Source organism: Corvus cornix, chromosome 1 (genome assembly GCF_000738735.6).
Source record: "Corvus cornix cornix isolate S_Up_H32 chromosome 1, ASM73873v5, whole genome shotgun sequence".
In the NCBI taxonomy this organism is placed as follows: Eukaryota; Metazoa; Chordata; class Aves; order Passeriformes; family Corvidae; genus Corvus; species Corvus cornix.
In genome coordinates this window covers 31,496,785-31,524,191 of record NC_046332.1, presented here as the reverse complement: position 1 = coordinate 31,524,191, position 27,407 = coordinate 31,496,785, and the positions used below count along the sequence as shown (strand labels likewise).

Here is a 27,407-nt window from a genome sequence, read left to right as displayed (position 1 = left end):
TTCTTAAGTGTTTTGATGGGCCAGGGAACCATCCTGTTGGAAATACAGAGAGATTCAGCAAGGTCTGAAATGAAGTAGCTCATTTTGATATCCAAAGAAATTAGGAACAGTTGCTACGGTAACTAAAAAGTTCAAGGTAATGTGCAGAAAGAGCAGAGTAATTGACAGCCCAATTAAGAATTCAGACCTGAAGTTAATTTTAAGGAGTCAGATATTTCTGATTAAAAGCCAATTTCTGATTAGAAGCTGACATGGCTTTTTCATTGTACTTTCTTTATGAAGTATCCAGTCCGTAGGGCCTAATCTTACTGTAGGCTGAAACTGATGAAACAGAGAGGGATTTCAGGGACTAAATTCAGGCTGGTGAAGAGAGCTTCTGCTTGGACATCTGTATCAGGACAAGCTTCGACCACTGGCAACATGATGTAACAGCTCTTAGGATATCTGCTTCTCAGACATGCAAGTGTCCACCAAGAGGAGACATAAACTTTGTAATTGTGTGTACAAGAAATTATTTCTGTGAGACTGTCTTTTGCAATCACAGAAGCATTTTCGTTTGCATGAGCAAGTGCTGCTCTCTCTACGGAATACATCCTGTGCTCATTTTCTCCAGGCTCTATCTTGCATAGCAACATCTGTCATATTAAATTCTCACCTTCCCTGATTCACTCTGATGTACAATCTTTATTAATGAACAGTCATGGGGCATATCGAATACTTAAGGTTTTCACCTGAATATCTAAGAATCTAAAAAACATGTCAGTAGTAATCAGAAAAAATATATCCTTCATTTGAACCAAAACGTGTGATGTCTGTAGCTCTTCTTTAATAGAATCCTCAATCTTTTCATCCTACAATAGTGCAATAAGAAACTTTGCATGAAGACATTGAAACTGTTTCCTATAATCCTGACAGTGTGAAAAGAAAATTTTAGTATACCAAATAAATACTATCAATCCAGTTGATAACATAATTCCCCTCAGAATCTATCTGGCTGATTTTCATTGTGCAATTGTACTCTATTAGCACAGGATTCAGAAAGAATGCCCATTTACCTGAGATGCTTCTGATTATCTCCTTTAATGTGTATGTGTATTGAAAACTGATAAAAAGTCAGCAGATTTCCCTTCTGAATTTATTTGAGAGTGATGAGCAAAGATAAATGGAGATCTTATAAAATTAAGAGTAGCTTTTTTTGTGTGAACATACAGCCTTTGCATATATACACCTTTTGTGCTGGTATGCATAAAACTTCTACCTCAAGATAGCTCATGCCATCAAGTCCTGCTTCAGCAGTGTCCTTAAGCAGTTGCTGACTTTAAATCAGGGTTTAGTGTTACTGGAACCAAAAGTTCTGCAAGGAAAGATTCTCCATCCTTAATAGTTAATATGCATATTGTTTCTATATTGATTTTCAGAGACAGCTAACAATTTACATCTGTTTCTGCTGGAGAGTTTGTGTTGGGATGGTATATGGAGAAATTTAAGGCAATACTGTATTTAACGTTATGTAATACTAAAGGAAAGGTCATTTGAAACAGTAAAATGCAATGTTCTACCAGTCACCTTTTCAATATGGCAAGTAAATTCTGAGACTTTTTGATGTGAATTCATGATAGATGTGAAAAGATTTTTTTTACACATTCCTCAAATGTAGGTACTGAAAGAAAAAAATTCCTAATGTGATTTTTCTACAAAAGAATGTATGTAGCCAGAAGTTCCCTTCTCATTTTGTTAGAATTGTTTGCTCTGTGAAACACAGAGTAGTGTGTGCTGTAATGGCACATAGATAAGAGAACAAATTTATTTGAATTTCCAAAATAAATAATTAGTCTTTGTTGGTGACATGTTGCTCTCTTTACGAAAGCCAGAATCTTTCAGGTGACACTACTGCACACTTTTCCACTAGAAGTGTCCTTTATAAAGGGTGTTTGCTAAGCAGTTGCCTTCTTCATCATCCCTGTGCCCTGCACCAAAGCTGTGGCCACTGGTTATAGCACAGGCTGAAAAGGGAACATTCTGGTGTTTGATTTTTCATTCTGCCCCTCGTTTCCTGGTCTTCCTTTGGGTCCAGATTTTTTGAAGCAGCCACCTGCTTTGAGAGTTGTGACTGTATGAATTTCTAACCTGGAATTCCTCAGGTGTGTTTTTTAGGGGTGCCAAGCTCCCTGCTGACTCCCTCGGACATTTCAGCATGTACTGATTCCATTTGAATACCCAGGCTCTCCAGCCTGGTAGTTTTAGAAACAGATGCCTCCATTTCTCTTCTGAAAGAAAACGGATAATAATAGGACACTTTACAGATTATACTGAAACCCAATTAAAACCTCTCATGTTTCTTAATAGATATTACTCAAGTGCAGGGTATGATCTCCTTTGTTTTTCTCAGTCCTTTTTTTTCCTTAGCTTTTTTTTGACAGTTCAGCATATTTCAAATACTGTTGCCACTGTCAAGAATTAATTTAATAGAGAAACATTCTCCTTTCCCTACTTAGGCATCGTTCATGCTGCTGTTCTCCACACCACCATTCCACTCTGTGGCACGTCTATCTCACTCTTGCTACACTTCTCGTTACTAATTTAATGATGACTTCTCCATTCCTAAACTTATATTCATTTAGAATATAATGTCAGATGATTTATTCTTATCTTTGTAATGTAATTACACACTCTCTGATGTTACAATTCAAACAAAAGGCCATTTTTCTCCAGGTTGCTCTTCCCATGCTCGTGTTTTCAAACAAAACAGTTACTGAAGCCAGAAATTATCCTGCCAGTTTTCCTCCCATAATCTTATGGATTGGCTAGACAAAGTACTGTGAAGACTTCAGGACACTAATAGACTGTTCCTCAAGATCAGTGTCAGAGACACCAGTATGATTAAATTACTTCCAGGATGTAAGACTAATTTAAGAATTTTGTTCCTGTGTTTTGGCAGGAAAGCCCAGTAGTTTCTTTCCAGACGACAGTTTTATAGACTCCGGAGAAATTGATGTAGGCAGACGAGCCACACAGAAGATCCCTCCTGGTATCTTTTGGAGATCTCAGGTGTTCATCGACCACCCAGTGCATCTGAAATTCAATGTTTCTTTAGGAAAGGCTGCTCTGGTTGGCATCTATGGCAGAAAAGGACTCCCACCATCACACACACAGGTAAGGGGACCTTATTTCAATTAAATAATGTTGTCTTAAATTGATGTTTGTATGATGTATTGTTTTCTTTCATCTGTTTCTTTCAAGAATTTGTTGCACGCTTGCAAGATGCCAAAGATCATTTATCCAGAGAAGGAGAATCAAGAGACAATTGCAAAATTTACACAAATTAATCTGGTGGGCTGTAGGCAGGGGCAGAGCCAGCAGTTGCCTAAGGCAGCAAGCTGCCAGAGGAGAATGGTTTTGTGAGGCTGGTGGTCACTGGTGGTACCAGCAGAAAGTACCACCTTCTCCATCCAGTGCTTTGCACAAAGGCAGCTACACCCAAACTGCATCCAAAGGAATATTCTCTTAAGCAGATTCGTGTATCTCAGGTCTGTCTCTCTTTCAGCCACTGCCTTCGCCGTCTCATGGTAAGAGCAGCAAGTTGGTCACCCCTAGGGGGGAGCAAGATTCACTTCTGTCTTCCATGCTGGAATGCCTTGAGCCAGCCCTTCCCAGGCTGTATGCTGTCAGCTTAGACTGAGGTTTGTCAGGGCCAAGTAATTAGTGTATAAGAAAAGAAAATCAAGATTTTACAGAGAGCAACCAAGTTAGGCAGAAATCAAGATCCAGTTATTATTCTGTAGGATTAAAATGAAAGCAGATGCTTTCCTTAACACACCTTGACAAAAACCTATCAAAAAATTGCTTTCTCTGAAAAGCTCTGAAGAGCCATCCCTTTAAGTAAGGATTTTATACATTATTTTCTCTCCTTTCCGTTTCAGCTTCTAAGCTGCTCTTACTCAGATTGATTAATACATTAGGGCATAACTCGCTGGCAGTGCAAAGTATCTTACTCCCACTTGCATCAGCATGTTATCAAAGAATTAGCAGGTTTATGTCAGTGTGTCTTGCCCTTGCCCTCTACTATTAGCTGAAAATATTAGAGATTTATAGAAATAGCCTGCCTTTATTTCGTTTTTGAACAAACAGGTATGTTTATTACTATCTCTCTGGATAATATGGTATTTTGTTCATATTAACACACCTCTAATTTATTTCTGTCAGAGGTGTCATAACTCTACACTTCTCTGCCTACTTTTCTGCAGAATTAAAATATTTCAGTAGGATCAGCACATCATAAATTCAGTGCTACAGTAATGCTGTTATTGCCCTTTTTTAATCAGTCTCCTTTCACAGGGAGATTCAAACATTTATGACTTTAAAATCCTGTGTTAGTTGAATAAAAGCTCAAGTCATGATAGCATAATACTTACTGTAGATCAGAACTCTGTATTCACTTTACTTATTATCATTCTTAAATTTTGTTATGGAACAGAAGTTATTATGCGGATAGTTTCATTTGTTTAAGTAAAAAATTTAAAGTTTAGCACATAGACCTCACTTTTTCCATGGAGTGCAGTCATTGAAGAACAGCGTGGGTTTCCCACGAGGTCACAAGTCCTGCCAGCAGACCTGCTCTAGTGTGGGCTCCATTGTCCATGGGGCCACAGGTCCTGCCAGGAGCGTGCTCCAGCACAGGCTTTGAACAGGGTCACAGCCTTCTTTCAGGCATCCACTTGCTCCTGCATGGGTCTCGGGCTGCCTGCAGGTGGATCTCTGCTCCCCTTTGGAGCTCCACAGGCTGCAGGGGCACAGCTGCTTCACCATGGGCTGCACCACAGGGAGGGGAATCTCAGCTCCAGCACCTGAAGCACCTCCTTCTCCTTCTGCACTGACCTTGGTGTCTGCATAATTGGTCCACTCGCATAGTTTCACTCCCCTCTTCTCTGGCTGCAATTACTTCTGTGCAATAAATTTTTTTCCTTCTTAAATGTGTTATCACAGAGGTGACAATTGCTACCATCACTGATGGGCTCAGCCTTGGCCAGCAGTGGATCTGTCTTGGAGCTGGCTGGCATTGGCTCTGTCAGACACAGGGAAAGCTTCCAGCAGCTTCTCAAAGAAGCCACCCTTGCAGCCCCTGCTGCTACCAAAACCTGGCCATGCAAACAAACTATTCCAAATTCTCTTAGGGAAACTTTCTCTGGCTGTGGTGATTGTTTTCTGTTTTAGGTTGCCAACCACTGTGGTGGTCACTAATAAGTACGAAGAAAATGTAAGCTCCAAATTTCTGTAGTCTTAGAAATACATCATGCAGAAGCCCAAAGTAGTTTGCTATTAACAAAAGGCATTTCTTCTCATTCTTCTCAACAAATCATAGTAAGTTACACAATTTTGTTACGGTCTATTAGATTTAATCTTCCTAGATCAAATCCTTTTTCAAACTCATTTTAACCTAAGCCAAATTTTAATAAATCATAGATATTAGGGATTGGCCATCACAGCGTGCAGGGGGTATTTTTCCATTTGTCCAGTTTGAATTGATTAACATGGTATTTTATCTATGATTTCCTTGCTGGCAGTAACTAATTGCCTATTAAAAATCTTTGAATGTATTAAAATGCAATAAAACACAACCCATTTGTGGCTCAATTAATACTTACAACTTGTAGCTAGTAGCTTGGCAAAGTCATCAGCATCTGCAGCAGCATCTTGCAAATATTTGTGAAAAAAAACCTTTTGCTTTTGGCAGGAAGCCCCAAGTAAGCATAACCCAGACTGGAGTGGAAGAACAGCAGCTCACTGTACCTGAGTGCCTTGAGGTTGTTTTCATCTCACTAAGCTCTAAGTAACTACATCTAACAAAGAGCAGGAAGTGGATGCGTGTAAGCTCCATCCACAGGACATTTCTTAGATGTCCACTTTACGATGAAGCAGGTTGCATCCCAGAAGTGTCTCTTCACTTGCAAGCCAGTGATTCTAGAAAACTAACTCAAGCTGCCATGGAAATGTCAGCGCTTGGTGAGGTGAACTTTACCTGTGATCAAGCTGTTCCATCGTGCTCCAAAGTGAAAACGGAAACACTTAGGTTTTTCTCTTACTGGTTTTACCTTCTTCAGCTCACCTGTTCCTTAATCAAACTCAAGCTCTTTTGGGACATTCCCAGCACCCAGACACCACTATGATGTCCTCTGTCACTGTCCTGCTCAGCTGTGACAGGCATGGTCACACTGAGACCTGATGAGGCATCAGCCTAGGCAGTAGCTCATGCTCAGAGTGGCTACAGACACCTGGGTCACAAAGTGTCATTCAAACCAACCGCTCATCAGTATCCTCTTAAATCATTCTGTTGTTTTATAGAATCATAGATATGCTGAGTTGGAAGTGACCGATGAAGATAATAAAGTCCAACTCCTGGCCTTGCACAGGAGACCCCAAGAATCACACCCTGTGCCTGAGAGCATTGTCCAAACACTTCTGTGGCCGCTTCCCTGGGGAACCTGTTCCAGTGTTCAACCACCCTCTGAGTGAAAAACCTTTTCCTGTTATCCAACCTACACCTCCCCTGACTCAGCTTCATGCTGTTTTCTCAAGTCAGTGGTCACCACAGAGAAGAAAGAGATCGGTGCCTGCCCCTCCTCTTCCCCCATGAGGAAGCTGCAGACCACAGTCAGGTCTCCTTTCAGTCTTCTCTTCTCCCAGCTGAACAGACCAAGTGACCTCAGCCACTCCTCATAAGGTTTCCCCTCCAGAGCCTTCGCCATCCTCGTGGCTCTCCTCTGGACACTCTCTAAGAGCTCAATGTTTTTCTTACTTTGTGGTGCCCAGGCTGCCCCTGGCACTCGAAGTGAGGCCACCCCAGTGCAGAGCAGAGCGGGACAATCTCCTCCCTTGCCCGGATGGCGGTGCTGTGCCTGATGCCCCCCAGGACAAGGATGAAACAGAAATGTACATTTTTAATTACATGTGTTTAGAATTTCTACTTACATTGTCTTTTTAGATTTTAGATCATATGTTTTTATAATTTATGTTTACATCATATTTTTTCAACACACAAACTCTGTGTCTAGCTAATCTAATTTGGATAGACACCCAAAAGGAATGACCTTTGCAGGTGTAGCAGCTTTTACATTTTCAAAAAGACACTTCAGCACCAAATTTGAGATCTGTGTACTGAAATACAACTGAAAGAAAAAAAAAATGAAACCAAGGTTCAAAATTAATTTCCTGTAAAGATACAATTTTAAATACATAATAAAAATAACCTCGGGCAAATTCTGCCATTTCATATGCGAGCTAGGTCATATATAGCTCATTGCTCAAAATGTTGTTGGAAATAAGCACGTCTTTTTTTAACTTAGTAGCTTAACTTTTTTTAACTTTTGCTACATAGGAAAGAACATGTCATCAAGTCTTTATCTTGGTTGACTTTGAAGACCATACCAGGCAACTTAATAATAAGCACCCAAATTTTGCTACAGTAAAGTGAAAAGGGATAAGCAGCCCAAATATTGGTGCCACAGTCAGCTAACACTCGGGAGCCATTCAGTGCAGCAACATTTACAGGTTCAGAAATAAGTGGTGGTGTTTCTTTCTGCCTGTTTTTCATCTTTCTGCCAGAAAAAAGCCACAAGCTTGTCTGACCAGCTGGATGAGAAAGGCAAAACCAAGTGAAGTCAGGAAATAGAAAAGCTGAATAGTGCCTCAGTTGCTGGATTCTGCTTGCAAGGTGTCCTGGTCACCTAAACACATGACTAAAGTCAGACTAGATAAGTTTCATTTAATATTTGTGATGCCTGCTAGGCTTATATCTGCCTCATGCCATTAGTATAATACCAGACAAAACACAATTATTGTCAAAAATCAGTGGAAGATTATTTGAATAGGGAACTAAAAGGAGTTGCAGTACTGGTATTAAAGCAAAGCAGTTGTCAGTTGAAGTTACTGTTGCAAAAAGTAAATGCATCCTTTTGAGGAAAATACCTAGAGCCACTCCTTAAATGGGACTTTTCTGTATGTTTATCTCTTTTCCATCTTCATTTTCTGTGATCTTTTAACTATTTTTGCTACTGCTTTAAGATAAAACCTTTGCTGGCTAACCAAAATACTTCTGCAAAACCTCTACCAGAGTTCACTTTAAAATATCTCTTACTTTTCCTTTGGTGACCCCTAGCAATTCTGGCACACAACCCAGTCGGGCTAAATATAGTTTTCTGTCTTTTTTTCTGTATTAGCCAAGACACAAAGAAGATAACAAATAAGCTGCTTAGTGCCATATTTACAGTGCAGTTGAGTCATGGTCTCATGTTTCCCTGCCTATATTTCTACAGAGTGAGAACACCTCACTAGGGCCAATATGCTGCAAGTCACCTTCTAAACAAAGATGATTTCATGATTCATATAATTGCAGGAAAATACATTCATACACTAGCTATTTCCAAAATGGTTACTTGCAGGTAGTCCAGAAAAATACTTGAGCTACCAGAGAAAATCCTGTTTATGATGCTTTTGTAGATCCAGAATAAGAGACTAAGCTTGAGGAAACCTGGTACACACACAAACATTGCTCCCTTTACGTTTCAGTTTGACTTTGTTGAGCTCCTTGATGGAAGACGTCTGCTGACACAGGAGGCAAGAAGCTTGGAAGGACCTCAGCGGCAGCACAGAGCTTTTGTGCCCTTGGCCAGCCACGAGACAGGATTTATCCAGTATTTAGATTCAGGAATATGGCATTTAGCCTTCTACAATGATGGCAAGGAATCGGAAGTGGTTTCTTTCCTTACTACTGCTATTGGTAAGGATTTCCTCTATTATTCCTAAACTCCTAAATATGCCTTGGGGACAGGTATTAAGGCACATACTCGAATTGCACGATGGCTTTGTGTGGTTTTGGAGAGAATACTTGAAGGGGATTGTATTTAGCAACGTGCTGAATACTATTAGACCCTAAATGTTGAGTAAGTATTTTTTAGGCCTTTTAAGTAACTATAACCATAATGAGATTCTGCCCAGTGCCAAACATGGATTACAAGCTGGAAAATCCTTGCTGTATTTTCTTACTTTGATTTTCCTTTTATTTAATTGGCTTTTGGTGGTTTTGTTTGATTTTTTGTTTGTTTGATTGGCTTATTTCTCTTTCTGGAGCAGAGGTGTAGGAATGATTGAAGAACAGACAGCAGTACCATGCTTCAGTTCTGTGTGAGAGACAGTCCTGCCGCTGAACACCATCAAAATCACTCAAGCTGGAGTTCGGGCAGAATACTGGGGTTGAAACTCCAATAAAGAGCACTGTAAGACTTGGTAGTAGCAACCACAGCAACAGGAATCTCTATTTCTCCTTGCTAACAGAATTAAGCTGAGATTGCTTAAGAAGAGCAAATTAACTAAATAGGTCTTCTGACTTCTCTGGCAGTAAAATGCCCTGTCAGTTCAACTCACAGGCATGGATTTGTTGCTGTCCAAGGAGGAAAGGATGCTGCCAGTGGGTGCCTGATAACCCATTGAGTATTCTTCTTCCACCCTGTAAATATCAGAATCTGTTCCCGATTCAATAATATTTATTTTTAAATTTGATTGACCTGCTGAAACTGTTCCTATACCTAAATTCATTTGGTTGTAATTTAAAGACTACTCCATAAAACTAGCACTCAGCATTCTTCTAGCCGCAGTGTTTAATGGACTTCTTTTTTTTGTAGAAAAAAGCAGACTCATTCCAAAGCTGCCATTAATCCCTCTCCCAACAGAGGCATTGGTGTTGAGTCTCAGCTGTCTGCAATAGTTACCTAAGAGCTATGGGCTGTAATTTGTCTTGGCAGGTTAATTAAAAAGTTTAGGTCTTGTTAAAGGAAAGTCATTAACATCCCAATATTCCATTTTAGCACTAAAGTTTATCTAATGCAGAAGTAGAAACTGCTGTAATACTCTGTAATAAATTCAAAACCTGGAAATGTGATGTTCTGTCTTGTTTGCAGCTGAGCAACACTAGAAGTAGTTGTATATTAACTTAAGAAATTGAAGTCTTACTCTATAGAATGCAGATTTACTTCCATTTAGTTTACTTTAGTAATTTGATTTTTTGCTTACAATAACCACAGAAGCTTAAGATATTCTTCTGAAGGCAGCTTTTTTTCCTTGGCTAAGAATGTCTTCAGTCCAAAATTTCCCATCACAGGAAGAAAAGTCAGTAAGGCTCTAACAGCAGAAAACACATTTAGAGCACTGTCACTACTTGTTCTTGTTTTCAAAGTGATGCTTAAGTGTTCTAGCCAGACTTTTCTCTTGGCCTCATTGCACTAATACAGGGAAAAACAAGAAGAAAGAAAATAAAAAGCATTCTTAATTTGCCTTTGAAATGCAAAGAAATGGTGTGGGTGAGAAGCATGTCAGACTGTCTTCAAGGCAATCCTGGTTTTTTTTGTTTGTGCTCTGCTGTACCTTCATGACTGCATGATAGGCAGAGCAGTCCACGATATGGAGCCCATGATATGTTCAATATATCCCCTGCTGACCTTGAATCGTTCTGTGTTTCTGTGATTCAGAAACAAGGAAGTTTTCTTTTACCACACAAGTGGGAATCACTTTATCCACTGGCAGCTGTATATCAACACAGAGCTGTAGTGTAAAAAAACCTGTTAAAGGACAAGCTGTGCGTTTTGAAACAGACTTAAGTAAAATTTTTAGGTAGGAAAATGTGGCTTCTTGGCTAGAATTTGTCCAGAAAAGTGCAGTATTTGTATAAGTACCATAAGAACATTGTAATAGCCTTAACAAGTCGGTACCTTTCTTCTCAATCTAGATTTCAACAGCTTGTTAAAAAAAAACAAAACAAACAGTCAGGTGTTTTGTGTAACTCTAATGCTTCAGAACCTTTCTAGTGTATTCATGAAGTCTGGCAAGACATGGTTGCTAGATTGTAAGTGTATAAATACTGTGATGCTGTAGTGTTACTATTTTTTTTCACTGCCCAAGTAAAGAGGATAAAGCAACCTGACAGTGCTTATGAATCAGTGTGTAAAGTTGCAACACCAAAAGAATAAATCAAATCACATGTGATGGAAGCCTTAGATCTGTCTGTGTGGGGTGAGGAACCTTCAAAGGAGTTGTGTTGACTGTCAGAGGCAAGCTGCCATTTAATTTGATTTCTGTGGCAAGAAATCTCCCTTTATTATTCCACTAACATAGGGCTTACAGTAAGAGTGAGTTTGAAAAGTATAGCTGTGGTGCAGGAAGAAGTAGGATCCAGTGATCTGAGAAGAGGACCAGCAGCCTGGAACTCCTGGATTCTGACTGATGTGCTAATTCTGCCCCAGCCTAGGCTCATGCTTCAGCTGCTCACCGTGTAAAACTGAGGGGAGTGACATTTCCCCAGAGATGCTGTGAGGGTGATAGAACTGCTGGGAAAATGAATGAAGCATTAATTAATAATCACAGATAGTAGTAGAAAGCACAAAATTGATAATGGTGATCGTAATGATAAGTTCATAAAGCCAAACTGCAGTCATTGCTTCAGGCAAACATCCCCTGCGAGTGAGGACTCACCAAAATAAATGGCCATAGCTTTTACTTCAGCAATAAACATGTTGGATGGAAAGGGTGCTGATTTTCCAAGTCTTATCTGCTGTGTTTCAACAGACCGAGCTGTTCAGAGCCAGCAAATCATTGCCGGCTCTGTATGACAGTATCAACTGCAATTACTGTGCAGGGCTGGCCTGGAATGATTTGGCTTCCATTATTCTAGTGAAAACTAGAGAAAAATGGAAAAAGCATCTGTATTCCCAGTTTGATAACACACAGTTAATTTCATAAATTGTGAGGCTGTCCATCATACAGCTTTGGAATGCAATAAAGCTGTAACTAAATCCACTCAGGAACATGAGCACAGATTTTGAGGGCAGGAGATGGCAACTTGGCCTGTTTTCTAAAACGATGTGGAATCATCATCACTGAAGGGTTAAGGTGGTGTCAAAATGTGTGCCTGTTACATGGCACGGAATGTAAACCTGGGGAGAATACAGCCTTGTAATGCCTGTCAGAGCTTATACTTCTGAATAATACAGACAATTCAGGTGGAGGGAAAAAGATTATTCTGGAAGAGTTTTCAGCTTTTAATAGTATTTTTATATCCTATTCTTCTGAATTACAATTCATTACATTATAAAGGAATGGACAGTCAAGGTCTCTCAAAAATAAATTAACCTTTTTCTAAATTACATTGGTGGCACTTTGCGAAATTCCTAATAGAAACACTTCTTTGAGAAGCACCTTGTGGATTTACAATCTGCTACTATCAGCCTGATAGTGGTAATTTATTTAGAGCAATCATGTCTAAGTGAAGCAAAATAGTAGGCTCAGGGATCAGATGGAATCAGCACATCTCAGACAGAGATTTTGGCCAAAAGTTTGCTCAGTAGAAGCAAGAAACATCTGAGAACCTGAAAAGAGCGTCTATGGAGTCAAAGTGTCTTCCAGCAGCTGTTACTGCTGAGCTCAGGCAGGCTCAGCTGTGCAGGGCCACTGAGAAATCAAAAAGAAGAGCAAAGTCAGTTGTCTGTGAGAGGAGAGCATCGCTGTTTGCCAGCATGTCACCCAGCAAGCAACAGGAAACACATGTAGAACACCCAGGATAGGATGCAAGGTTTTATCTTACTTGTATCTTCTGCATGAGACAATGCTTAAGTTTAAGAAAAGGATCATTCCTTCTGCCCCCTCTACCATCCATTACCAGTAGGTAAAAATAACCTACTGTAAGTAGTTTCCTCCACTAAAGTGCAAGAGGAGCTCTGGTGTGATTTATAAGGGGCTGCCAGCACATACAGCACTTGGCAATATAAAACAAAAGGCACATGCCCTTCCTGCAATAGCCCAGAATGTAGCCCACCCCATGCAGTCCCTGGGACAGCAGTTCACACTCAGGAATGATACCAGCAGAGGAACACTTCACAGTAGGACTGAGGTCACAGAGGAGCAATTGCAGGGCACGGGGACAAGCATCGGACTGGGAATCCTTGCATGAGAGGTGACAAGAATGACTTCCTTAGCACTGTGTGAAAGTGCCTTCGTGTTTAGCTTGTTCTTAGCAAAGGGAAAAGGAAGAGTCTGAGTAGCTCAGATTTCTTTCCCTTGCTTTTGCTGCTTATCTGTAAGCTAACTTAAACTCTAGCAATTTCCACTTCAGAAAGGATACAGAAGTGTGATCCACTTGGAGTCTCAAAACCATTCATGTTATTTATTCTTGTTTTGCTAATGTCTGGAAAAATCTAAATTGGTTTCATGTAAATATTGAGGAGTCAGGATACTGTGCAGAGTAACATGGGGTGTGATCTGTTCTGGCTTGCACTTCTCTTTTGGCTCCTTAATGCCTCAGTTAAAAGTCCCCCATGCACTATTAGATCTTCAGAACTCTGAATGAGGAAAAGTGGTTTCAATGTCCCAGCTACCCTTTTCTGAACTTCTCCTTAGGCTTAAGAGGCTGAAAGTTCAGCAAGTACTTTGCTGAATCAGATCTCCTTAGCTGTTAATGAGACTCCAGCTGCTCCGTGGAAGTGCTCAGTTCTCCCCTATTGAATGAGTGTGGTCATCTTAGCCCTTCTGTGTCAGAGGGGGACTTCCACCTTGTGGTAACCTTCTGCAGATAATTAGTTAGTAACCCATTCCTGCCCACACTCACAACTCTTTTTTTGCTCTGCACAGAAAAAGAAATACAGCAACATATGAGAACTGTGCCAGGAAGAAAAATCATTTAATTTTTGATGGATTTTCGATCTCTCTCGTACAAAATAACAGCAGAGCTTTGCATGCTCTGCAAATAGTTTTTGACTTTGGCTCTGTATACCCCTCTACAAGCAGACATCTGATACTCTGTCAGATGAGCAATGCTTTTTTTGATTACTCTCTTGTTGCTGCCAACCCTTTTTTTTGATGCTTTGTTTCCTGCTTTCAGCTCTTACCTAGCTTCTCTGAGTGTGGCAAAGCTCATAGGTCTCAGGTAGTATTTAGAAAAGATACAGTCACTCAATTCATGTAGAAGGCAAAAAATGCATTTATGAGTCACTGCCAGGCTGTGTTAGGTTTTTCTTTCCTTGTGTATTTGATCTCTTGAATGACATTGTGTTGACAGGTCTGCTTGACTGAAAATGCTTATCCTCAGAGCAGGTTCAGGTTATGCAAAGTATCTTCCACTAAACGTCCAGCTGGCCACAGAGTGTGAGGTCCTCTGTGAGAATTGAGCTAGTCCGTACAGAAGGATGGCAAGAAGACAGGAGATTGCTCTCTCCATCTCAGCCAAATCCAGCCCAGTCTGATAGGCACAGTATCACAAGAAGTGTGGGGTGAACTCCCTCTGCCTGAGCTTTGTGAGCAGCAAGAATTCCCCACTCCAAGCAGGTGTAGTAGTGTGCTTGGTGAGATTTCACTTTCATCCAGCCCATGTGTAAGTCTGTTCTCTTTATAGGGCTTAATAAAAAGCAAACATGGGCTGAGCCTGGATCTGGAAATGGAAAGAGGGCTGTGCAGAGGTGAAACTTTTCACATTAATTTGCACTCCTCATATCCAGAGTTTGTTTGCTATTCTTGGTAAAACAGTGATGATGGTTTTGGGTGGATAGTGACACAACCCTTAAAACTAACACCTGGAAGTCAACAGCAGCTTTATCAGTGCTCCCTTAATCTTTCCACGTTCTTCCTCAAAACTGATGAACAGCCTCATTTCCCAGTGAAGTGAGCCAAGAGGGTGAGCATGTTCCAGTGTTGGAGCTGATCTCCGTGTCTGCCTTTTCAGACAACTCCTAACAGATCAAACATTCCTCCTGGTTCTTAAATTCCTTTCAGCTTCAGTCAGCAATGTTTGTCCATGATCCGATGGTACACTGCTCCCTAAATGTTAACTGCAGCTTTCTGCCTGCTGCTGCTTAGACCTACAGCACTTCCAAGAAACAGGAAGTCAGACCAATTGTTTCAAATCTAGATGTTACTTGTAATGACCTTTTTTCTCTCTGCAAGTGTCTGAAACAATTCTTAGATAATAACCCTGCTTCCCAAGCCATAATGGCAGGCAAAATTATTATTTCAGGATTTTTCTATTGAAGACGTAAGGCATTTCTAATAAAGAGGAAATTAGGGACACATCTCAAAGATAATTAAATAATAAGAGGCCTGTAAAGGTCAGATGCTTTGCTGTGAAAAATTCCATGGCTGCTCTTTCTGTACTGAGTGTATCTCTTCCTTGATCTATGAATAAAAGCTAGCAATAGAACATTAAAATGTGTAAAGCTAGCTTAGTTTTAAAGCAGAGACGCAATAATTTATTTAATGTTAGATTTGAACTTTTTCTTTATTTTTTTATTTTGATTTCTATAAGTACACTCCTCTTTCAATAGGTTTTATGATAACAAGTGATTATTTGGGTGGGAAAAATAGAAAAATGGACAAATACTTTCATTTATATTGTTGTATAAAAGAAATTAGGCCATGCTTCTAAAGACTGTTTGAATGCCAGTAAGTATTCGTCTCAGTAGAAGTTAGACATCTGAATGTCTTTAATGTTCCAGATTTTGTCTGGTTTTAATCATGCTTTAAAGTGGTAGAAAAACAAAGGTAGATTTGTCTTTTTGAAAAGCTTTGCCTACATCTGTACTTACATGGACTGGTAGCATTGAACTTGCATGTCGGTGTGCTGTGTTGGGGCAGGCAAGTTCTCTTGATCTGACAGAGCTTGTACAAAAAGTTTATTGATTGAGATAATTGCTTTAGTTTTAGGGTCATTATTTAATACCAAATTAAAGCCTTTCTTTTTTTTCTCTTTTCTTTATTTCTTTTCTTTCTTTCTTTTCTCTCTTCTTTATTTCTTTTCTTTCTTTCTTTTCTCTCTTTCTTTTCTTCCTTTTTTCTTTCTTGCTTGCTTGCTTTCTTTCCTTCTTTCTTTCCTTCTTTCTTTCCTTCTTTCATGTCTGCCCCTGTGTTTTTCTGTTCACTTTGTTTCAGAACAGCAGAATTCTGCCTTAATAACATGGCATGTAAGTGCTGTCTGAGGGGTTCTGGAGAAATGTGTAAAACGGTGCATATGGTTTTCGTTTTTACACTTTTGTATATAGCTCTTTCCACGCAGCCCAGACTGCAGGCTAATGTAAGCACAGCTTGTTTTATTCCTGTGTTGTATTACCGAGCTGCTAGAGCAGCTTTGTGCACACTTTTCTTTCCATGAATGCTCCCCTGCTACAGCACAGAAATGAGGTTGTGGGAGTTACTCGTCTGCTTTGGCAAACAAAAGGAGAACTCTTTCTGTACTAGAACAACAGAAGCTTTAAAGCCTCAATTTTCCAAAGGCTGTATTAACATGTACATGCTTGCATGCAAGACCACAAAAGAACAGAAGCCAACAACATCAGCACCCCAGGAGTCACTGGACCAATCTTCATTTTGTACAGGGGCTGAGCAGATGAGGACATTGGTCCGTATGGTCACTCCTGGTATATGTTGACTTTTTAAATGATAGCAGCTGGTCTGTGTATTAGATGTGTGACTGCTTTCTTTTGTTGAGTGCTACAGCAGTCTCAGAAAAAGTTTCATAGATTATCTTAAACTGATTTCTAGACAGCTTCCCAGAGCCTCTGAGAAGGAACAAGGTTTGACCCTGTTTGTGCAGCAAGTCTGCAAGAGGCAGGAAGGGAGCCATATGTTCTGCTTTTTATTTGGCCCTGACAGAAGACCACCAAGAGTTCAATGGAGCTGCCTGAGCACAGGACTTTGGTGGCACCTGAGATTCCCCAGGGAACTGGGGGCATCTCTACGGGGGTCAAGGCTCACATAGAACCTAGAGGGGACTCAGGCTCTTCTGTAGCAGTGGCTGTAGACCAGGCATCCTGCTTGAGAGCATGTCCCTAGCAACAGGCACTTACCTAACTGAACCTCAGATAGCAGTCATTCCAGCCAGTACATCCTTAAGTATCAGGCTGGATATATTAGCTAAAGACTTGGTGCAAAATGAAATTTATTTTTTTTATGTACCCAAAATTATAACATTGCCAAGGTTTCATGGCCCTTGTTTGACCAAATGAGATTACATTTGTAGTTCTCTAGGTGTGTATGCAAGAATGGTTTGCTTTTTCCCCCTGTAATACACCAACTTAAAACATCATTTAAAATGAAACTCAAGGCTAGCTTTAGCCTTGCCCTGAGCTATGACAGCAGAAATTGTAATGTACTGAACGTGAAGTAACTTCCCTCTTGCTAGTGCAGCTCCAGAAGTTGAACCCTGAAGGCTGAATAATTGTTGTTTCCTGTATTAGTTTGTAACAATTTATGAGAGTGGGAAGGAACAAAAAAAAATTCTTTGCAATCCCCTGGGCAAATAGGGGATATGAGAGTTTCATCTACTGGAGTGCAATTCAGGTTTAAAAACATTCCAACTGCAAAAAAGGGAATCTAGGAAGAAAATTACTGTTCACAATGTATCTTTCTAGATTTCCACAGCCATGTCATAGTTATGTTACAAGTATGGATTAAAGTCTTACTGTGCTTGGAAGCTGCATTGTAGAAGGAAAAAGAAGAAAGCTTCAGTCCACCAGCTACTCTTTGTTTAAAATCATCCAGTGAATTTTTTTTCCCAGCTAACTTCCAACCTGTGATCACATTTCAAGTGATTTGGAACAGAGGGGTGTTTTCAGATGGTCAGTGTATGATTCCTTAAGAACTGTGTTTCAAGACCCTTTCATGCTTTTAGCATTGCTCACATTATAAGGAAAGAAAACAGTGTTCCCTGTTTAGCCCTATGAACAGCAGAAATACATTAGCAGGATTTCCTAAAAGTTGGTGAAGTCAAGGGAGATTTTACCATCAAGTTAAATGATCATATGCATAGACCAGTGCCCAAGTGCTTTTGAAATCCCATTACACTTTATGCTTTCAACCATCTGAGAGCTTCAGATTATAAGGCATTCTGCACTGGAAAGATTTCTTCTTAATAAGGAAGCGGTAAGAGAAAGGAATGAATCAGGGAGATAAAGCTCTCTCTCAAAGGGCAACCCAAATTCAGACCAAATGTGGCAAAGGTTTCTGAAATGATCAGGCTTGTTCTCTTCTTTATTTACTCTCCAAACTATTCCCATTTGGTCCCTCTTTCTGTAGAACAGAAGTTCAAAAATAGGACAGAAAAAAGCTGATTTTTTAGTATTTCCAGCTGGGCATAAAGTCAAATGTGCTTGAAATAGTGTGAGAAAGACTGATGTGATTGTGGTGAGAGCCGTTTGAGTACCTGGATAGACGTCTCAAGCCAGGCCTAAAAGCAGAAGTACAGACAGCTCAAGGGAAAATGTGCTCACATGATGTACTGTGAAATTTGGCAAAATCAGTGGCTTTTGACTTCAAGAAGCAACCCAACTGCCTCTGAGCACCAAACCTTCTGTGCTTCACCATCAGCTTGTAAAATGCTCCAGCCTATAGAGTCGCTGATGGCAGAGGTGGGTGTTTGTTGTCGGTACCCTGATGGAGATGGGCATGTATCAGCCCTTGCAAATTGCTTTTTTTAAACATTCTTACAAAAAAAGAGGAGGGAGAATAACATGCAGTTCAATATTGTGGTTACTGTCCTTCTCTCTCACTTTCCAGTCAGGAGCGATTTAAAGAGTTGTTTAAAGGACTGTCTGCCTGTTGCCCTTTTCCTGATTTAGCATCCTTATACCTGCATGTGAAGATTAGAGTTCCACTGGGATGTGAGAGCAAAACAGGGTTATGTGCGTGGGTCCTTAATTAAAACAGACCTCCCAGCCTTAGGAAAAAGAAAAAAAAGTCAAAATCTGGCACAACATCAAGTGGCATTAGCAGTATCAGCATCACGCTAGGTGCCCTACAGAAGAGGAAGCTGTGAAAGAGCACTCAAAAATAATGACTGAGTTTCCATGATGCTGTCAAGACTTTCACATCCCTGGCTGCCAGGTGTGGATTACTTGAGCTAGAAGTATAAAAGCTGTATAAAACACAAATGAAGCAGAAAAATTGAAATCTCAGCAGGTGACGATGTACTATAAGAAGGAATCAGTCCTTTAAAGCTTCGTCTGGGGAAGGAAGAGGAGGAGCAAGAGAATACTAGACCTAGCATTTCCACATTTCCTTTGTTTCCAGGGCATTTTCTTCCTCCTTACTTTTTTTGCCTTTTTTGTTTGGCTCATACTGTCAAATCTGATGCTTGAAGACATCTGAAACCTGTTTTATCCCCTCTCACCTCCACGTCTGCCTTGGCATTGTTATCACAATTACAAGGGCAGGTGACAGTTCTCCAGGCTTAGCATCCAACCTCTCCTGCAGTGAAATTCAATTGGGTAGCATCATTCCTTTGAAAAATAAACAAGACTGCAAGCTCTGCAACTGGGAAGTAAATTAAATGTGTTCACAGAGCTTCAGAATCCTCTTTGCCTTTCATGTTATACTGCCTGACTTCCTATTAAAATTATTGCTAACGTAGTCGAGGCAGTGACAAGGAGCATTTTTGTGAAAGAGAGATGTTATTGCAGTGAGCTTGTAGGTGTCAGTTTTATCCTGGACAAGCAGATCCAGGAAAAAGAATATGTGGCTTGTTTAGGTTGGTCTAGTACAGCAGCAAAGAGTAAGGTGAAATAATGTGGTGTCCCTTCACTCTCCCAGGCAGTGTAATTCACTGTACTGTACTGGGCACTCGTCATGGCTCTCTGGCACTGATGTGGCTGACAGAGGATTTCAAGGTCAGATATGAACCATGGAATCTACCTGCTTGCTGCCTTGTTCCCTGTGCCCTTCCTCCCTCACAGCAAAACATTTTCTTTAGCCAGGAGAACATAACTAGGCAGAAAATAGGTCAGTGGACAGTTAGGAACAGTATATTTCTGTGTGACAATAAATATATGTATTTATTTGATACAGTAAACTATTCTACTCTAATTATTTGGTTTACCTCCTTTTTTAATTTACTTGCTATTTTTGAATTAATGCATCTTTGTATAGAGAGAGTCAACATTTATAAGGAAAGGGTAAAACCTTTTATTGTACCAATTAGTATGTATGCAATATCTTTCTGGGCCGGTAGATGAGTAGCTGTGGCAATTTATTTTAGGCTGAGCAGCTACATATATCTTCTCACCAGCACAGAACAAAAGATTTTGAGGCCATTTCTTATGTAGCAGTGGAGTAGACTGCTACCTGAAGGGGCCAGACAGGATACTTTAAAAAAGCCTGCTCTTTTCTTTGCATCTAATTTCTAATACAGAATATTCTCATTGATACAAATTTTTTATATTCCTTGAACCTTCATTCCAGAATGGAGATTAGGATTGATTCATTAAGGTCTAATTGTCCTACTGCAGTGCTATTCCTGCAGGTTTCTGACACCAAACACTGCCGTCTCCAGAGCAACTTTTTGAGGTTATCAAATGAAACAGTTGCATTTGAATTGATACAGCCACACCACACTGAATGGCATTTAATCAGTTCTTAGAAAGCAGTCCTGGTGCTTATTAACTCTAAAAAAGGTACTGCCTTCAGTTGCCAGCTAGATAACTACTTTTTCTTTGCCAATAGATAGTTGCCTCTAAATGTCTAGGGAATGATGATGCTTGGTGGCAAGTGCAGGCTGTAAAATATTTATCTTTAACACACAATTGTGTTACTGCAGCCTCTAATAGGATTTGGTGTCAGGCAAACATCTGCCTTGGCCTCTGGCCCAAAGATAGGGAAACAAGCTATTAAGTTGAATGTTGCATAGTAAATAAATAAGGTGGAAATACTGTTGAAGTAGCTGTACTGCTGACCAGCAAACATGGTGAGTGTATAAAAAAGAAGTCCATCAAGAGTCTAGCAATTTGTCTACCTTCTTAATATGTTTATTCTGTTGCATCTGGATAAAGGTAATTCATGTTGGTAATTGTGAGCCAGGCTGACAGATCTTTATAGAGTTCACCACAGTAGAATTGTCTTTCATGGGGCGTTTTGTCAGCAGCAAAGTGGTCCCCTGAGCAGACCATTAGCCTGGGAGCTTTGTCGCTGCCACATGAGTCAGTTTATAATGTGAAGCAAAGCTGTGCTGTATTTGTCCATGCCTCAGATTAACAACCTAAAAAAAAAATGGGAATGGTAACAATTAGCAATTTCATATTGAACTCAGTAATATCCTTAAATGCAAGATAGTGTAGTGTGAAATCTTACTATGGGTATGGGCTGGATCATGCCAGTTTATGGCTTCTCTCAGAGTAAAGGGTGATTACAGTGGGAGAACTAGCAATGGGATAAAGGTTTCAGCCAACTTTCCCTCAAATTCTACCAGCTGTGAGTTTACTTGTGCTGAAAAACACCCCCTGAAATAAATGGCAAAAGTAGCAAATCAATGTTGTTTTGTGCAATATGTTGAATTACAGCTGCTGAGGATACTTAGGGAATTTTTTTTGTTTCTTTCTTTGCTTTGATAATTAAAGCTCATGAGCAGGAAGGACCTTAAAGAGTACTTCAGAAGAAGAGTCCTGCTCTTGGAGAAGCCTAGGCTTTCGCACTTAACGAAGGTTTTCCATTTCTTATTTTTATGAATCCAGAAACAGTTTTGTACATCCTCCTTTTCCTGGCTGAGTTAGGCTGTCCTAGGGTAGGGAGTACCTGCTCTGTCAGGCAGGGCATTTCTATACCATTCTCCAAAATGAGACAGTGTGGATCTGAAGACCAAGTGTCTCATTATGTCATTTAGACTTTGTCTCAGAGGAGATCTGGAGGTTTACAATATTTACTGAGGAAATAGTGGAGAGGTGCAAAGATGCTCAGAGGGCTGGAGCACTTCTCCTATGGAGGCCGGCTGAGGGAGTTGGAGTTACTCAGCCTGGAGAAGAGAAGGCTCCAAGGAACCCTTAGAGCACCTTCTAGTACTTAAAGGGACTACGAGACAGCTGGAGAGAGACTTTTTAAAAGGGCATGGGGTGATAGGACAAGGAGGAATGGCTTTAAACTGACAAGTGGGCAGGTTTAGATTAGATATTAGGAAGAAATTCCTCACTGTGTGGGTAATGAGGCACTGGAACAGGTTGCCTAGAGAAACTGGCTGACCCATCCCTGGAGGTGTTCAAGGCCAGTTTGGATAGGATGTGGAGAAACTTGGTCTAGTGGAAGGTGTCTTTGCTCATGGCAGGGGGATTGGAGCCTAATGGTCTTTAAGGTGCCTTCCAACCCAAACCATCCAGTGATTCTGCAATTCCATAAATAGACTTGTTTTTTTCAGTTGCTAATTAGATTGTGAAGCTGGCAGGACACTTAATTCTGTAGGCAAACTTGTGCATTCCGTCTTGGAAACTCCACCACCTCAAGTTTTGCCAGTCTGCCCCTGGTGTGAGTTGTTTGCTTTCAGAAGGTTCACTCCTGCTACCATTGGTGGTTGAAAGGTGGCATGGAAACTGTGTTTTCAGTGCTCTCTTCGGACATGATAGCAAAACCAGATGAAGGCATCATGCATCATCCACTGGCTGGCCCTCCAGTTATTAATCTCTTGCCCTTACCAGCTGGTGTCAGTCAGATCTCTTCGGGGATTTGGAAGCCAGAAGAAAACTGTGGGAATCAGACTGGAAACAGAGAACATATATATCTCTTTCTAAAAAAGAATTGTTCATGGTCTCACAGTGAACTTGAACAATTAAATAAAACAAAACAAAAACATTGTCGTGATTCTCTAAAGCAGTTCCCATGGTACTATTCATAAAACACCATATGGAATTTGTATCTATTGGAAAATACTCTTCTAATTATGTGAACAGCTTCCAGAATAAGCTGTATAATGGAGACTAGAAGCCAGCCGTAACTGCAGTGCCTGTTTTTAGTTATTGGCTGATAGCTTGTCACCTCTGTAGCAGTGCTGACTGTGAGCATACTCAAAAGAGAGACAGCTGCTTTGTGCCACTGACTTAGGGACTTCCTGAATGTTAAAGGTGTGTCTCCTCTATCATCTAAGCCCCATATGATAATAATTTGACTAAGCCCTAGCTTCTGAAAATGTCTGTTTGATTCTTCATTCTTCCTAGGGTTCTCCCATCACGACTCCCTAATTTCTGATGCCAAGTCACCCGCCTCCTCCTGTTTAGTGTGTAGTGTAGGTGTTAGAGCACTGTGCGTGGATGTGTGTGCATGTGTACATGCCAGAAGGGCCAGAAAACTGACTCAGGTGCCCAACTGGCAGTCTGTAACCACTGAAACAAAATTCAGTGCTAGGATGGAAATAGAGGTTTTTATGAGGAGTATAACTTGCTAATGCCTGCAATCTTCAAAGTAAAAAGAAATTCCAGTTTGTGATTCTGCCTAAGAATATAAATAGGAGCATGCACAGTGTTGCACACACAGCTTGCAGACTTGCTGCTCACAAGCCTCAGTCTCAGCCTTGTTTGTGCTCATTAGCTCTGGAGTTCCTGAGGGGAAAAGGTGCGTTCATTTAACACTTCCTTTATGGAAATACTTTGGAGTTGTTTGGGAGTAGCTTTGAGACAAAGATGCCCTGCATGAACCTTCATCGCTTTTCAGAATTGATTCTCAGTAGCGAAGAACTTTTGGAAGTGTGTGAAGACCTTAATTGCCCTGAATCACCAGGAAAGTTTGCATCCTTAACTGCTAAAAAACAGCAAGTGGCACAAGTCACAGGGGGAGTAGAGTTCCTTTTCACTTCATCTCATCTGTATCAGGCAGGTTATTCCCGGGCAAATAGAGGTAGTGTGAAATGAGAATACTTTAAAAATGTTACTTTGGGCAATATTAGAACAACAAGGTACATAAGAGAAAGCAATGAAATGGGATTAAAGGACTTTTGAGGGCCTACTCTATTATTAATAGTATAGGGTATTCAGGCCACAAGCAAGAGCTACTGAGGTGTCTCAGTGAGGAAGTCATCCACCTGTTTTTTAATTCCTTTTGAGTTAGCCACTGTATGGTATGAAACAGTTTGGCCACACTTGCAAAGAAGTGTCTGGGAAATCAAAGCTTGAAGAGGTAGTGATAGATGAAGTGGTATATGTGCATATCACTGCAGTTTTACAAAGAAAAATGCCAGATCTGTATATGAACCAGAAAATAGATGTAAATTTTTCTTTTTCTTTAATACGTCAGTGTCAGTCACTGTCAGCAGGGATCTGACCAGTTATAGGTGTCTGTGCTGAACTAGTCAGAGGAAGAAAGGATGCACCACCACAGTAAAGGTTCTTACATGGATTCCCCCAGAGATTCTGGACAGGTTGGTTACCTAAGCACAGGTATGCTCCATTATTGAGGTCACTCTGAACTTCTAAATCCCTTTGTACATACTCATTATTGTGGACAGAGTAATTCAGTTTAACCTGCAGTGGACATTGAATTGGTGTACAGAGTTTTGCCTGTCTTGTCCTAGGATCATAGACACACCAGCTGAACACACTATAACTGCAAAATACTGTTTCCAGTAACAAAGATTACCATTTAGCTGATGTGGTGCATTGGCACACTTTGGGACAGTTGCTGTGCTTGATATGTTACTTTTTAGACACTTTCTAGATATTTCCGTGGGGTTTTTTTACTATTTTGCTGAATTATTGTATTTCATAAATATACCAAGAAAGCAATATGGCTGTTTACTCCTTTTCAAGATCTCGGTTTAGTCCATTAAAGCAAAAACTTGGGAAAAAGCTTTTAAAAACAGTTTTTAGTATTCTAAAGGTGTTGTCATAACACTGGGGGTCTGTCCTGCATCAAGCCCTGACATAGGTATTCCCCTTGACTTCAAAGGTCACACATGTGTTACATCTATGCAGTGTTGCTCCAGCTGGCAGCCCCTGACCCTGCATGGCAGCGGGGTTGTGAGGTGTCATGGGACAACTGCGCTGATGCTGAGTAGCATGGCCCTTCTCTTCCCAGTTTTCAGGCAGCAGAAAAAAAAATACTCTAGTTTTTTTCTGCTGCATTCATTTTTTTCCCACCTTTTGAGCTTAACCACCTCATTGAAGGATCTGACAAGTGCCAGAACCAGCACAAGAAGAGGGAGCTTAGAGTTGTTCTTAGGATGAGAAGATTAGAGGAAAAGGACTGACCCTTTCAGCAACAGGAGCTGTTAAATCTCCTTACCCCTCTCATTATCTCGTTTCACAGTACTCACACTCTGTATGTTCTTCATGTGTGTAAGTATGTGCATAAATAACTTCTTTTTCCTAAATTTCTGCATACATTTCTTGAAGAAAAGAAAAATGTAAGTATTGTAAAAAGGGCGTAGAGAAAAAAAGGCATAAAGTGAATTCGTTTTTGTTTCCAGCAGTGACATTAACCCATGACAAAGTTCTGAAGATTGTATGCACATGGCCTACTACTAACTTTTCACTTACAGGATAGATTTATGTTTATACCTGCTATGAAGTGAGAGATGGTATTCCTAAATATCAGTGTAAATGCACAAGGCCTGAGTCGTTATTTCTTTATTCGAGGAAGCATGGATGCTCTCTGATTGGAATAAAGATGGCAGCTCAAGCCTGAAGGGTTGACTACATGCTGTGACTGCATTTCCATACACCATCAAGTGAATATCTGCTTAACTATTGAGTGTTAGAAAACTGACAGCACTTCCTTGTTCCTTCCTTGCTGCATGGAGCTGTCTGATTATGAGATGTCCGAAGCCAGGACTTAAAACATAAATGCTTTAAACTGGTTTTGTTATTTAAAATTGCTGTTGTCCTTTATGAATGATTAAATTACACTACATCCTTTAAAATGTCCTTCAGAAACCTCTGCTCTTTGGAGAACACCCATCCAGAAACAGGCTTCCTTTCATTTGTGATTAGAAACAAATCTGCACATCTCTGCTGCTGGTTGTCTTCAGTTGCACTGATTGAGAGTTTACAGATATCTTTGCTACCACAAGGTCTCATGGAGTACGTCTGTGAAAATGCAGCCATTATTCAGAGGGCTGAGATTTTCACCCCACTCCATGTCTACCACCAGCGCCCCTTCTGTGTATCCGAATCCAGATTTCATCTGATATACATCTCCCTCAGAGAAAATATGAAATAGCAGTGTAGAATGAACCATGGTATTTATTACAACATCTTTCAAAGCCCCACTCACATTTACTCAGTCTTCACTCACAGTTTAGTGTAAGAAAATAAGATTATTTTCATTCTCTTTTTGACGTGTTTACCAGCTTGTGTTCTTTTATGAAAGACGTGGTTTTGCCCCAATATTCTGAACTCTTCTCAAAAGAGAAGTGCTAGATAACATTTTGCTTACCTGTTAACTTTCCCTGAGAAATGAATAGCTGGTGTTTTTGCCAAAGTCAGAGAATTTAAGATGATAACTAGAAACAGAAGAAAATGCGAAATGGACACATTCCTGTTCCATCAAATAGAATATTAGCCCTGGCACTCTGAGCTGTTAAATACATAAATTATATATTATATAATGTATTAAGTTCAATATAATATTGCAGAGCAAGTAAGAAGAAATTTGGTTAGAAGTAGTCCTTGAACAGGCAGATGGGATGAACCAAGGGTCTTTGTTCAGTACGTGTATAGGGGAACATATCTATCATCGCTCAGCTCTGTTTGGCACAAATAAATGCCCCAAGGTCACTTAATCTTAAGTCACAAAACTGGACCAAAAGTGCATGTTCTGGCGTGAGAATGGGGGCTATTGCATTTCTACAATAAATTTAAAGAGGAAAAATGGTTGTAAAGATATGCAGGAAGAAAAGACATTTGGAAGTTTTCAGGTACCGAGAGGATGCCCGCGCAATGTGGTGGGTGCTGAGCTGCTCATATTTAATCACAGGATTTGCAGTGGGACCATCCATTGGTGTAAATGGATGAGCATGGTTTAGTGGAGCTCACACTAAAGCTTTCACCCTGGGCACAGCAACTGCTTTGAAGTTTCATCTGTCCCACCCATCTAGAGCCCTTCTAAACTCTGAGGTGTTTTCTTGCCTAAAGAAGTTTCTGAATTCTCTTTTGTTTTCCAGAATCAGTGGATAACTGTCCCAGTAATTGCTATGGGAATGGAGACTGCGTGTCTGGGACTTGCCATTGCTTCCTTGGCTTTCTGGGCCCTGACTGTGGCAGAGGTAGGAATTTGTGCTTGATTAACTGTTCCCCTCTCCCCTTCAGTTAACATTTTTCTTCTTATAGTTAGACTCATGATATAAGTATATATATATAAGATATATATAAGATAGATGTAATATGTGTGTATATATATATATGTGTGTATATATATATATATATATATATAAATATATAAGATATATATAAGTTATACTCATGATGGTGCCTTTTACAAAGTACTCATCACCCAGCGTGGGGATTCTGCAGTAGAATGGAAACAAGTTGATCTGTGAATTTGTTGGCTACAAATTTGCTAAAATTTCGCTCAGCAGCTCAGGGATCCAAGGGTGTTTACCCTGGAGAAAAGGAGGCTCAGGGGAGATCTTACTGGTCTCT

General features: G+C 40.3%; 1 protein-coding gene across 12 annotated transcripts in view; it reads left to right on the top strand.

The window, feature by feature from the left end:
- The window catches only part of TENM4 (teneurin transmembrane protein 4), a 1,362,823-nt gene that overhangs the window by 1,186,867 nt on the left and 148,549 nt on the right, over positions 1–27,407 (top strand). For all 12 annotated transcript variants that reach the window (XM_039562133.1, XM_039562144.1, XM_039562174.1 and 9 more), the window contains 3 exons: positions 2,939–3,153; positions 8,563–8,773; positions 26,930–27,031. In XM_039562133.1, coding sequence (XP_039418067.1) covers positions 2,939–3,153; positions 8,563–8,773; positions 26,930–27,031 — 528 coding nt within the window. The remainder of the gene's footprint in view (positions 1–2,938; positions 3,154–8,562; positions 8,774–26,929; positions 27,032–27,407) is intronic.